Consider the following 14,739-nt stretch of genomic DNA (forward strand, 5'->3'; position numbering starts at 1 on the left):
TTATGACCCAGCAAAATCTGACATAAATAAACTGAACAGTTGTGTTTTACCTCTCTTCACCAGAAGTATAAGGCAGGCACTGTAAGTTTGTGAACCATAACTTTTGCCGACCATACAGTCTGTGAATTATATAGGATGTCTAAGTGCACCTCTCCAGCTTGTGGTAACGTATATGTTAATTAATTTGGTATGTATTACTGTGCATTGAATTTTGGTGTTTGATTTGGTGCTAGATGATTATGCTGATTAGTACCAATGCACACAACCTTCTAGCTTTATCAACACTCATGCTGTCACTGCTTCTAAGAGGAAAATCAAGGCCAGGGAAGAAGTAGGCAATAGCATTATCTATTTTTTTCTCTCTATATACCATGAAGAAAATTCAAACAAGACATGGTTGTTTACATTAGTGCTTGGATGACCAGCCTATATCTTCTCTTAACAGACAAGCCTGCCATAGCGCCACCTGTGTTTGTTTTCCAAAAAGATAAAGCACAGAAGGTACGTGTCTCTATTGTTCAAGTATCTATTGAAGTTGAAGCCATATTTAATATATTTGTCGACCTAATTTAAATACTGACATTCAGTGGATGGCATTCTTGTAATACAGACAATGCAGAAAAGTTGTTGAGCTCAAATCTTTCACTTCTCTTGCAGCGATCTGCGGATGGCTCAAGTGCAGAGGATGGGGAAGGTAAATTGAATGTCCAAACTGGCCTCTATCTTTGTTAATATTATCTTTCTCATGTTCTTTTTTTTTTTAAAATTGCAATAATACGAATATTTTGTTATTTTCAGATTCAGATAAAGACGAGGGAAGCTATTGCCCCCCTGTGAAAAGGGAAAGGACGTCATCGTTCCCACCCCCACATTCTGGTAAGGGCACGTGGTGACTAAGCAGAGCATTTGTTTTTTCTTGGTTTTTGCTTGTGGTGTACACATTGATTTGTATGCTGAGTGCAATGCTTGTTCGCTACTTTGCAGTTCCCAAGAACAATGTATTCATGCCCTCAAGTTTCTGCCAGTCTCCAACTGGGAACTCTGACTCTGAGCCAGGTGAGGCATCTAGACCACCACTAGTTTCTCTTCACAGATTAAAGCCCCCTTGCAGTAGACATCTTAGTTTCAGAAGTTACGCATGTATTTTTTTTAACAGTTTGGGGCTACAAACACAATTCATTAATTGCTAAACAATAACTTTTGCTATGCCAGAAATACTCTTTGACCATGTCTTTATATTTTCTAACATTGTGACATCAATAGTTGTAAATTAGATGTCAATGAAGTTGTGTGTATTCCCTGCCTGCAAATGCACTCCATTCACTCTGAACAACTCTAGTTATCTTGCATGTGGCAATTTTAGAGTGATCCCTTCAATTATCTGCTGTGTAGGTCTGTTCTTATTGTTGGATTAAAGCAGTTAAAGAATGCAAAGCCCATCTTCCATAGGCAGCCACATTTCACAGGCGTAAGTGGGTCTTTTCAGGAATGATTTTAAATAAGTGAATGTAGAACTTGACATTTTCTCTCAATGGCCTCTTACATGTAGTATTTATCTTTATAGAATTACTAAAATAGAATACACTTAATGTGCCAGATCAGTGCAGTCAAGTTAGACATCTTTGTAGCAGTTCAAGCCGTTGCCTTTAGCGTCTGGTTGAGGTTTGGTTATTTTTGCAATTATTTGATCCTCCTTCCTTTCTGTTTATGGCTGCACAAATGGTTTGTGTCAGTTGGTGTGATGTGTTGCAAAAAGAACGTGCAATATCTAGCAAGTGGAGGTGAAGCCTATTTGTTGCATTTGTCTAGTAAACTTATTATCAGTATGACCTGGAATATAACTTGCTACTAGAGAGAGGCTTCTCAAAATCCCCTGCAATTCAGAGGAGGCTTCTTCATTGTGGGACCATTATGACCTATAAAGACCTATCACCATGCTGGTACTAGGGATATTCTGAAAAAAGAGGGAGGGAGAGAACCCTCCCTCTCGCGACTAAAAAACAAAAATCCAGTCGAATACTGATTCCGATACCTATTATCATGGCATTGGTCAAAGCTTCGAAGCATTTGTGTCCGCTTTAGCAACATTGATGACCCCAATATTGGGAAAAAGTGGAGCTCGATATTGCAAACAGCACAGGGTTTATTATTATAGTCATAGTGTCATGAGCTGGAAATTGGCTGCTGTTTGTGTAGTGCCACTGAATTTGTCAGTGGAATGTCTTACGAGGGAATACAAGACAGGTGTGTTTGGTGCTAGTGGCCTGATGTGCCTTATTCTGTATCTTACATATCAGATCTTACATATATAATGGTTTTCCTCAGATTAATTATTTTGTATTTGTGAGAAAGGCTTTCCTGTCTTTAACAGATGAATCAAATATAACTTAAGATTGTGTCTCATATGGCAGTGCAAGTCGGCAGCTTTGCTTTAAACATGCATGTTCAGGTCTCAGGTCCATGCTTGTGCAGAACATTTGCTGAAGTTTGGGATCCCTGTAGTTCAAACATACAGTATTTATCAGATTGCAGTTGGTTGCGTGCTGTTCACATCTCTGAGGCAATGGTTGTTATAGTTCACCATGTGCATTTCATTGGCGGGAGTAATGCAAAACTAATATTACACTATTGTGAAATTATCAGGTTCAGCTTCATTAGCCAGGCTTGAGTACACATACCAGAAATACGTAAAATACCTGGCTTTGTTCAGACTGTCGAGCGATCTCCTCAGCTGCGTTTCAGCAGGGGCAATACAACAACATAAAATGTCTAAATCAGACTTTCTGTAATTATGACTGCAGCGTTTGTGTGAATTATTCAAAAGCGGTACATTTTCTGTGTCATAGTAATGTCTTGCACAACTTTTGCTTTGTTTGATTCTCATCACCGGCCACCAAGTGTTTAGAGTTGGCAGGGACAGTGTCACCAGATGACAACGCTTTACAGAGGGGACGGGGTATCCATCAGCAAACAAACAGGGCATAATTAATAAGCGTTTTCAGAATATTGCATAAAGCACTCATTTGGAACTGAAAGAAAAGATGAACACAAATGAAAGACTGAGTGATTGTGTAAACTACTTGCATAGAAAACTGCACTAAGTATGGCCGGTCCACCGTACTGTACTGGTCGTTTTGCAAATTTTATTAAACTGGGCTTTTATGTTGCCTTTGTCCATTGCATAGCTATCTCTGGTGCACCTCCCATGTCCTAAGAATGATCCTTGTTTGTAAAATTAAAACAAGGCTCGGGTTGTAAAGAAAGTAAAATAAAATGAATGTTCACCAGACTCGTAAATGTTGGGGAAAAAGAGGATGCTGTTTTTGCAAATGCTTTCTGCTTTAACAGTGATTAGAGCCGAGTTATGTCAAACTAATAAAGCCACTGAGATGGAGAGAAATAGATCAGAGATCCTAGAGCCCACCATGTTACCGCACAGGAATTGATTGCAACACAACTCAAAGTTTTACAAGGACCTTTGTGGTAACATACCCTAAGGTTAGAAAGTTGCACAAACAGAAGGAGCTTACAGTTAATAAGTTGTATAAGATATGTTTTAATGTCTTCCTTCTCCTGTGCTCCGTCTATCCAGAGGAGAAGCCTGTGGGATTTCGTTTAAAGCCACCAACTCTCATACATGGACAGGCACCAAGTTCAGGTTGGTGTTTGAGGTTTTGAGCCTTTATCGTATAGCATTTCTCACACTGACGTAATGGAAATGAAGAAAAAAAAAACTTGAACTTGAACCCAGGCTTGCACCCTTTTATATGACCCCTCTTAGAAATGGAAATGGAAATGGTAGATCTAGACTTGAACATGTAGACCCAGAACTTCTCATTGTGTTCAAAAAGTATGAGACAAGTTGGCTCTGTTGCAGGCGTCCCAAGTCAGAAACCCAAGGAGCAGCAACGCAGTGTCCTCCGCCCTGCAGTTCTTCAGGCACCGCCCTCTAAATCACATATAGAGTCCAGTGAGTGCAGCTTGGAGTCACCTGCACTCATTAGTTGATACTTTTAATCAAAATATCATATCATTAATATCTTCTTTGTCTAAAATTCATTCAACTTTGAATATTGGTAACTTGCATAGTGCAAGTGCATACTGTGTTTTTGGCATGTGCCTTACAGACTAAATATCCTTTTGGAAAGTAAAAAAACAAAAGTGAATTATCTATGTCCTTTCTGTCTGTTTATTTAGATTCCAGTTGTGGAACTAACGGTGTGAAAAAGTCGTCAGATGTGGAAACTGTGGCACAGTCGCTCTTCTTGAACAACACAGAGCACTCAGCCTCCCTGGGCAGGTCACAGGTGAGGAGTGGCTAAAGCTCCATTTTATAATCAAGGGGTTATTAAAGAATAGTTAAGTACAGGCTTTGTTTAAGGCACTGAAAATAAAGGGGGGGGGGGACCATTACACTGTAGGTTTTTTAATTACTATTAATAAGTTATGCAATTATTAGCTATTAAAATGTTAAATGTGCTTTTCTTCTAGTCAGAACAATGTTGCATTGTTTTAGAACTGGCATTGCATTAAAAAAAAAAATACAGACAAATATGAAGTTTATTTGTTCCTGTTTCAGAAACATGAAAATGAGGAAGATGGAGCAAGTGGTAACAAAGACGAAAGAGAAAAGAAGGAGACGGATGTAGCAATATCTTTTGTGTTTGGTCAGAATATCAAAGACAGAGCAAAGGTGGGTTATTTTCCACTTTTCTTACACATGTTTAACAAACGGAGGTGAAAATGTGTGATGAACAAAAACAGATATGTATATGTAGCAGACATAGGGGGGTCGAAACTTCAAATAATGAGGCACTAATGGAATCACATTTATTGATTATTTTCCATTTCTGCCAGTACGTCCCTCAGACTGGTCCTTGAAGCATTGCTATACTCTCACTATGTCAAGGGTTTCAGTTCCCTTGCTCTGACAATTTCCTGTAGTGTTTTGTTGTTCCTGATAATAGGTGCATTTCCTGTGGTGCTTTGAACGATGTCCATTATCATTTTGTGGTCAGTCTAGAACTGTTGTGGCAGCAATATTTTTGACAAGATTTTAGAAATGGTACTTTGCTTGCTAGGATGCAAGTTAGTCAGGAATTTAATTCATGTGGATTTGTGAACATTTTTGTTCTTTCTCACAGACTCCGTCATTTCTTTAAGCATAACTCAAACTGTAACTTTTTTTCTCTAGTTGGAAGAGAACAGTAAAGAAGGCAAGTCAAAGGATGGCGTACCACTGGACTCAGAGGCCACTAATTATTTCTTACAGTACATCTCTACCCCAAGGTAATGAACAAATGAAAATGTGTCCTCCTTTTGAGTATTTTTAGCAACTCCTCGTCATCTATATTTAACTTCCATCAACTCGCCTATTTCTTCTTCTTTCCTGTTCTTTCAGTTCAAAAAATGCCACAAACAGTACAGACAGTGGGGCAAAATTTGTTTTTGGGCAGAACATGTCTGAACGAGTTCTGGTGAGTTTGTGCAACCTGTTGTATAGTACGTCGGCCATATTGAAAAACTTGTAGTGTTTTGAACAAAATTCCAATGATCAGCTTTGTTGTGCTTTCAGAGTCCCCCAAAGGGCGAGTCCTCAAATGAGGAAAATAAAGAAGTTTCAGCAGCCCCTGCTTCAGAGCCCTCATCACAGGAAACGACCCCAGAAAAGGGTAAAAACAAACCTCACTCATTATCAGAAAAAATGTTAGTTTAACTTGTTACTAATGTATTTAAGAAAGACGCTTGGCTGCACTAAAGTGATAACTACTAACAACAAAAGCAAGACTTGAGGCTTTCAAATATGCAGTTCAACAGAAATGTGACATTCAAATTATAATCTTAGAAATCTTCATAGAAATGTGTGTCCATCTATTTAACATGTTATGTAAAGTCTATTCTTTCCCACATCAAATTTAGTTTGGCGCCAGTGTTTTGATTAGCACTCAAAGAGCTCCGAGTGTAATAAATAATACATCTAGGATTTGAGGTCCAAGTTGCAATTTTATCTACACTCCCCAGCACATAGTTTATTCAAAACAAATGCAAATACTGGAATAAAGTACGGTACAGAATTCTTTTCACATCTGTGTGAAGTCAAATGTCTTCAAATCACGAGAAAATACCATCTGCTTGTTTTCAGGAAAATACTACATTACAAATGCAAGATTGAATATTGCATGACCTGGTTTGATGACAATAGAGGCTATGGCTATACACTGCTTATTTATTTTAGAGTGCCATTTTTCTTATTTGGTTTCGATCATGGACTCTTACTTTACAACCACGGTCAAATTTACTCAAATTTGAGTGACATAATACTGTATATACATTTTTGTGGTTTGAGTATGTTGCAGTGACTATTCTTTTTGTCCAATGACAATGAGAAGACATTCTGCATGTTATAGCTAGCATATCATTAATATGAGCTGAGAGCTGAAATTACTCTTTGCATATGATCTGAAGTAAGCTGTTCAGCTCCAGTGTTACGTGACAGTGCCAGGCAGCCTTTCGTTGTCACCCGTCAGCCCTAGATGGTCCAATTGCAGAATGTGGTTATTGTGTCACTACAAGATGATATAGGAGTGAGAGGAGACTCTCAAACTAGCGTATCATTTTTTGATAAAATATCTCGGAAACCAAATGTGAGCTCCAAAAGATTTCTCATTTCTGTATTTTATCTCAGCAGTGAATAGCGTGTCAGAGTCTTTGGAGGAGTCTGCAGCAGCTTACACCAAAGCCACAGCCAAGAAGTGCGTCTTAGAGAAAGTCGACGTCAAAACTGGAGAGGAATCAGAAAGCAATGTTTTACAGGTAGAAGATTGATTCAACACATGCAGTGAATAACTGTGGCAGAAAGCAATACAATTCTTGTTTTTGTTACTCTTACTTCAGATGCAGTGCAAGTTATATGTTTTTGAGAAAACTGCTCAGTCGTGGATAGAGAGAGGTCGAGGTTTGCTGAGGCTCAACGACATGGCATCAACAGAGGATGGCACGCTACAGTCTCGTCTAGGTAAACACACCTTCGGAAGCTCCTTTGGGTTTAAAAAAGTAAATAAACATCTGAATGTGCACAGCTCCAGTTGTTTCTGGTTCAATGATCAGGGCACAGTTTAATTGCAATATATTGAATGCTGATGTTTTGTTCGTGAGTTGATTATTTGTGCCAGATACATATAACTTGGAGATGACACTCGGTAAAATACAAATGGTTCTTAGTTGTGGTTTTCATCTTGATAAGTATTAAAATACCTAACATTGAACACAAGGGGGAGCCCATTCCTGTGATGCACATTTGCATGGACTAGGTCTGCACTCACGATGTGTGATGGAAGTAAGATGTGTTTTATCACCAAAGAAAGAAATCTATAATCGAAGACAAAACACCTTTTCATGCCTCCACACCAGAAGCATTTTTTTTTTTTTTTTTTAGATGTCAGAATTTTGAAACTTTTTCAAAATAAGAATTAAGAATAGATAGGAAAAAACACTTTCAGATCATAGGTTTCTGAATTTATGGTATTTTTTTTAATCCTCTTTATGGAGATGAACATAACACTAGCACAATAAAATATTGAAGAACATCCTCAAGTTACTTTAGAAAGAACACTTCTCTTTCATAACAAGAACTCACAGCACTATATAGTCAGGTGGAATACCAAAGACAAAAACACACTTTAATCTGTTCTTCATTGCTTTTGTGTGTGCGTTTGTTTCTTTTTACATTCTTCCAGTGATGAGGACCCAGGGCAGCCTCCGGTTGATCCTCAATACTAAACTTTGGGCCCAGATGCAGGTGGACAAAGCTAGCGAGAAGAGTGTACGAATTACTGCCATGGACACAGAGGACCAGGGGGTCAAGGTCTTCCTAATATCGGTATGTATACTAGAGTTATGCAATCATTTTTTCCTTTTTCTTCTCCTACAAAAAGACTAACTATAATGTGAAAGCTGAGAGATGAGTAGGCAATCGTACTTAATATGAACACGCGGTTAATGCTCCTGACCTGAATGAGCTTTGATTATCATCAACACTCTCGACCACCGTATGTCCAACCCCCTCTAGGAGAGGGTCGGACCACTGACACTTTTGGTCTGCTGTGTAGCGCACCACAGCATCGTTGGTTGTAAAAATCCAAGATCACATAAAATTGCTTTAAAGAATTGCACATTGTTATTTCATTTGCAGAGTGTTGGTCGGTTTTAATAATATCTGCTAATACTGTGCATATATTGCCATGTTTTACATCGGGTAAATTAATCGGGTTTTTACATGCTGGGTAAATGACACCGCCCACACAGGAAGACTTTTCTTGTGCAGGAAGAAGTCTTTTCCTGTGCAGCAAAGTGGGCGGGCTTTACCCATCATGCCTTTTGGTAGTGATGTGTCCTTTCGTGTCGAGGCTTCGATGCGCGTGTCGAGTAATCCAGATAGATTTTGGTGAAGCGCGTATCGAGGCTTGTGTCGATGACGTATGCGGTGACGTTCGAAGCCTCGCGAGCCGGCCGTACCACGTGACTGATTCAGAAAATGGTTCGTGGGTTTGCCGTGCGATTTGAAATATAAGAGGCAGAGAAACTCAATGGATTCCCCCCTTCCTCTCTGTACCCAGCTTCATGTGTGCCTGTGAAAGGGTATTTTATAAAGCAGGCGAAATAGTCTCAAAAAGCCCAGCACAGTGGAAAAGTTCTTATTTTTACTTTAAAAAAATTGGACACATCAACAAGCGGAGCTGAGGCTTGAAACACCGATCCTCTGACTGAAAGTCAGATATTCTAACCACTGACCCACAGTCACATCACAACCCTCTCCCAATTTGTTTCGAGTTTTGATTTTGACCCCGCCAATATATCATAAAGATAGACACAATATTAATAAGTTAATAATTGATGTATTGGCGTCACAAACATAATTTATTCCATTTAAAGCTTCACACACACCAAAGCCATGGTGTCGTTATGATCACTCCGCCTGTTTTACATCTATTGTCCACTTGGTGGCGCAGTAGAGCAAATGAAGTTCCATGAAGCTCCGGTACATGAGCGAACCAATTGCATGGAAAGCTTCAATGCTTCAGGAAGCTTCATCTCGCCATCACTACCTTTTGGCGATGTCATATCTTGCACACCCTGAGTCAACTTCTATCCGTGAGACGTAAGTAGCTCAGACTGCTGTACACGTATCTGTGACTGTAAACATTAAATGTTGCTGGCTGCTGAAGAATGACAATAGTCGCTACGCATGTGCCACTAGTATCAAGGGATTCCCCTGGGTCCTAAATCTCTCCATGTTTAGCTCCCTATGTACCAATCAAAACAGCTGCTGGCCAGTTGCGAGCAAGTGGTGAATAACGATGGCGGTGGCGGTCCTTTTCGGCGTCATCTTACAAAATACCTTTTTTTGGCCATACCGCCCAGCCCTACTCACTACATGATTGAGATCCAGCAAGCCATCTTGAGACACCAGAGTCCCATACACTTTGGTGGGTGCACATATACTGGAGCTATTCAACTGGCATTTTATTGGACTGTTGTGATTCAAGAGGGTAACGTAAGTAGTTGTCATGTCTTTTTGAGTGGAAGTAACCTTTTTGTTGTAATAGCTTGATTTAAAGACAGGCCCACATATACATATTTCCCTTTTCCAAGGTTCATTTATTGTAACTCTGCAACACAGGGTTGCACAACAAAATGTAGTTGTAGCCTAGTCCATGTATGCTGCTACACAAGAGAATGCTTGATGAGACAAAACAGCATTTCTGAAATGCATTTTTTTTAATTTGCATCAGGAGGATTTTTCAATTGCAGCAATAAAAAGAATTGCATGGGCAGATAATGACTGAGATCTTAACATTACAAATTTGACTTCACTGATGTAAACACAGAGTCCCACCTCCTGTAGCCTATTTCATCCATCTTATTTTCCTTTGACCGGACATTAGCCAGGAGTAGGCTTGGTAATGGCATAGCCTCAGGTCCTAGCTGTAGTGTAACAGACTCGTTTGAGATGAGCTGCACCTCGCCTGGAAAGTAGACAAGATTAGGCGACAGCAGCAGGGGGGCGTTGAAAAAAAACTCAGATCAAGTCGGACAGTTTCCAACTTGATCAAAACTGTGGGCTGAAGGATAATAAGATCCTTTCCAGGTTTCACATGTTTGATCAGCCTCCAGGCCTGAAGTCATGTGCAGTCTAATTTTTTATTAGTCATAGCGCCACCTAATGGCAACAGGAAGTAAATATTTCTATACTTTGGCTTGCTTCTCTTAGTCGGTCAATCAGATCAACTTCCAATTACTTCTAGACAAACATAAGACTTTCATGATGCCAGCCCCTAAAGCTTTTGATTTTTTTGTGTAATGCTGTTGCCGTGGCGACCCATCCTTCGCGGTCAACAACAAAGTCACTTTTGAGGGACTAGGCATGCTCGTCACGTAACTAAACTTGGCAGACACAATTAAAGGCAAAGATGTAGTTACCTGATGTGATTTGAATGACTCAAAATGGCACTTTGGCTCGATAGCGCCCCCTACAAATATTCAATTAAGCACCCCCAGCGCTACGGTTGACCTACATGTATGAAACCTGGTAGCCATATGTAACACATGTAAACTTAAAAATAACTCTCTTGGGACCATGCTCTAAACCGTACAGGAAGTCAGATAGCGCCCCCTAAAAAACGTGGGGTTTTTTTTTTGACAACCTGTGAGATGTGATAGCCCACAGTTTTTGCCCCCTATCACCAATTGACCTGAAATTTGGCACACATGTCCGGTTGTGTCTGCTCTACAAAAAAGTATGTGGTCGTATTAAACTCCGCCGACTTAGAATTTCAACTATTTTGAATTTTGTGAAAAACAATTTTATTCCCAAATCTTCCTAAACGCTGGGTTCAATTTGTACAAAATTTTCTGTGGATCATTAATGGTTCAATTTCATGCAAACATATCAAAAGCTTGTTTGTATCTCATTGTGTTCAAAAGAAAAGTACCCATTAACTTCTTAGGGGTAAATTCAACAAAGCAGCCCTTGCAGTACGTTCAACATAGATATACAATATTTGATAGGCGTATATACCACATATAAACTTACAAATAAGTCTCTTGGGACCATGCTCTAAACCATACCAGAAGTCGGCCAATTTCGTTTTCGTCCTTCATTTCTAGTTCAAATTGCCATATTTTCCCAGTAGGTGGCGCTCTGACTATGAGTTAAGATTGGCATGCAGATGTCTTCAAGCCATGCCTCTCATAAAGCATGTTAACTTTGGAACAGTTTTGAAAAAGTACAGTTGTGTTACAACAGCTTGCTTTTTTTCCTTTTTCTTCTTCTTCGGGAGCCTCTGCGCTTCCTTGCCTCAAGTTTCCATGGATTGTGGCTGTGCCTAGAGCCAGTCCTGCCTCCTGCAAATGCGGCCCTGCTGATGCCCATCCTCTCTACCTCTTTCTGCTTCATGGATCGTGGACCATGCCTACTACTCATGATATTAATACTTTCTGTCATATTCATGTAACGTGCTGGAACTCCGTTAAGTTATTCATTCTGGTCACATGACATCTATTGCTTCTGTCCATCTGGGAAGAGGGATCCTCCTCTGTTGCTCTCTCAGGTTTCTTCCCTTTGTTCACTGTGAAAGGGTTTTTACTATCTTTATTTAGGGGAGTTTTTCCTGATCCGATGTTATGTGTACAGATTGTAAAGCCCTTCGAGGCAAATTTGTGATGTTGGGCTATATTAAATGAACTGACTTTAATTTAATTGTATGATCAAGAACCATATGAAACAGTCACCACACCACTTCCATGGCGTTCCATGAAACATCAAGCTTTTCATCACTTTTGATACGCATTTGTATCTGTATATACATATTTACAAATAAAAATATATGTACATATAACATCTATATCTAACATCTAAATAAAAAAATATACATACATACATACATACATACATACATACATACATACATACATACATACATACATACGTCTGTCTCTCTAAATTAAAGCTGTGACTGGGCCCTCGCTTCAACCACGTCGGGGTAAGCCAAAGGGTCGCCGGCTCGTCCGTCCGAGAACGTTCGCCTGCCAAGCGGATGTTCGAGGCCGGGAGAGCCGGCGACCCGCCGGCGTCCAGTCAGGGCCCAGTCACAGCTGCGAGCAGCTTTAATTTTGTATAGGAAATGTGTGTATCTGGCTTTGTATTCTATTCTTCAATCTTATGTCTGCATTATAATGCACTCGGCTTCTCATTATTTCTTTATTAAGTCTCATTACTTTATTATTATCAACCATATAGGATTTGTTTTTAAATTAACCCTCATTACACAACAAGGGACTAATAGCCAACAATCTAGTGTTAAAAAATATAATTAAATTCAGGCCACTTAGATCTTGTGATGTTGCCCATGTGTGCATGACGTCGGATCAAGTCAAACACAAATCAAACCGGCATCCATTGTGTGGCATTTGCAAGTGACCAATTGCGCAGGAATGGCTAATCTCAAACAAGTGTGAGTATGAATGTTGTTGTTTTTCTTCCTTTCAGTTGTGCTGAGTAGTCTCTCCCTCTGTGTCTCTAATCTTTAGGGTAGCTCTAAGGATGTAGGTCAGCTGGCTGCAGCGTTGCATCACCGTATCTTAGCCCTAAAGAGCAGGGCGGACCAGGAGCCGGAGACCCCCACAACAACCATCCCCGATGCCGAGGTACCACAGTCCAACGAGGATGACAGCGACGAGGAAGACGATGCCTCCGCCTCAGCTTCAGCCTCCACTCCTGCTACGAGTCAGTGATTTCTATTGTTAGTGTGCATGTTTCAACACTCCACGGTTTACTTACTCTTAAACCAATTCAATGTCATGATTTGCAGTATTTGTGGGTTTGATTGCTGCTTTTGCTTGTCGGTACCATAGAAGCAGTTCATTTGGTGATAATATGTACAAAGCCCTTGTCAACCTGCTCTCACTTTCTTTTCTGTAGGTAATTCAGAGGGAGGAGAGAGCCAGGCAGCAGGAAGCACATAGCGTCACTCTTGGACAGCCTGCTAACATGCTGCCGTTGAGGCATTTTGCTGTAGGCATCTCTATGGACACCCCTTGACCAACATGGGTCCTCCAGACCAGTACTTTTGGATATTAGAAGTCTAGCTCCAGGAAATAACCCCTTGTGCCGGAGTGTCTCACCCAACTCGTGCAGTTCATCTTCTCTGCATTCAGCGTAATATCTGGAGTCGTTTCTTCCCACCCTCTCCTGTTTTGTGTTTTATTTTTGTTTTCGAGTATTTTTTTCCTCTCCCCGATAGCAAAAATAAAGACTTCAAAGCTTTGGTTTGGGACTTTTCTGCTCATCATATTGATGAGTGTAAGGGTGTTTTCCTCTACATTTTAAGGTATGGCACATGTTAAGACTGCAGTTTCTACTTTGGGACCTTTTTACTCACTCTACAGCCGTACCTCTGGACGGCACACATCCAGAGGAGCTTCATTCACAGTGTATTTGACTAGTCATCAGTCAATCTGTTCCCCACCCATCCCATCCAGTCTGTACGATAGGTTTTGGCAAATGTAATTTATTTTGGATTGTCATTTTCATCAGGCATCTCAACACATATGTGCCATTTGTAATGGCTAGCTAAGACCACTCAAGTTGTCATTAATAGCAGTTTCTTATATTTCCTATTGACCTATATTATACAGAATAAAAGACTGAAACAGTGCAGTTTCTGCTAATGTGAGTTCATGATGTAAGGACAAAACAGCTGAAGATCTCTAAATTAATGTTAGGCATTCACCTTGTTTTTTTTTTTTTTTTCAATGTTCTCTTCAAAATTAAGACAATTGGCTTCAGTCTACATTCTGCATGTAACTGTTATTTCTTTTTGATTATTTTTTTCAGCATCCCAAGGGTTTACTGTGTTTATTTTTTTATTTTGAAGATATACAAACTTTTTATCCACTGTCATTTGGAATGAAGACTTAAGTTCATGTGTGGAAAATCTGAGTGATAACTCTAATACCCTTTGAATGTCATGTACATTTTAATATATCATTTAGTAGCGCACCATGTTTTCTCATCTCCAACTACCCCCTTTACAAAATAAACCATTTTGGACTGACATTTGTTTTTTTTCCTTCTAAAACCTGATTTTCTGTGAAAGATCAAAACTTAGATTGAAATTTCAGAGCACAACATCAGTAGAATGGTATACTTGACATTGTCTCAGACAGCCAAAGAAAGGAAGGGTGGTACATCTGTTTTGTATTTATGTGTTGGATCTGGTCTATGGGGCAGGAATAACATCAACACTTGCCTGTGAAGGTCATGAATATTTGATCCATGTATTTATAACAGCATAATCCAACTTGATCATATAAATTAGGAACATAACTGCTGCAACCCCCAAACTCCTTATCTTTGTTCCTGTGGTCACTCCTGTGGTATTATTGATAGCCCCCATAAATGACGGTGGGAGGAAAGTCACACAAAAAACACATTTCTGACCTTAAATGTTGACGGTATAAAACATATCTATCCTAATAACTTGTTTTCACATCACTGATTTCACATATATACAGAAACGTCAACTTAATTTGAATTCTTGTCATTTAAATGAAATGCTATATTGTAACTTTTAATGGCATACTACAGTATACTATGTCAATTTTTTTGTTTTTATGGTATACTATACTTTGACTTGTTATGACATTAATTCATAGCATACTATATAATTATTATTATAC

The 14,739-nt window shown here is 39.5% G+C and overlaps 1 protein-coding gene across 2 annotated transcripts; it reads left to right on the forward strand.

Moving 5' to 3' along the window:
- The first annotated feature begins 382 nt into the window (after positions 1-382).
- LOC306741745 (ran-binding protein 3-like) lies at positions 383-14,116 on the forward strand. 2 transcript variants are annotated; one of them, XM_079224061.1, is made up of 16 exons: positions 383-501; positions 658-694; positions 799-876; positions 985-1,056; positions 3,593-3,658; positions 3,878-3,970; positions 4,198-4,307; positions 4,580-4,693; positions 5,195-5,289; positions 5,402-5,477; positions 5,576-5,672; positions 6,686-6,813; positions 6,895-7,015; positions 7,737-7,879; positions 12,589-12,784; positions 12,980-14,116. In XM_079224061.1, the coding sequence occupies exons 1-16, from the start codon at positions 394-396 to the stop codon at positions 13,021-13,023; spliced, it is 1,578 nt and encodes a 525-aa protein (XP_079080187.1). In that variant the 5' UTR covers positions 383-393; the 3' UTR covers positions 13,024-14,116. The 2 variants fall into 2 exon arrangements, with proteins under 2 accessions (XP_079080187.1, XP_079080188.1); XM_079224062.1 differs by having other exon boundaries at positions 6,689-6,813.
- Positions 14,117-14,739: the final 623 nt, after the last annotated feature.

This window comes from Taurulus bubalis (assembly GCF_910589615.1).
Source record: "Taurulus bubalis genome assembly, chromosome: 1".
NCBI lineage: Eukaryota > Metazoa > Chordata > Actinopteri > Perciformes > Cottidae > Taurulus > Taurulus bubalis.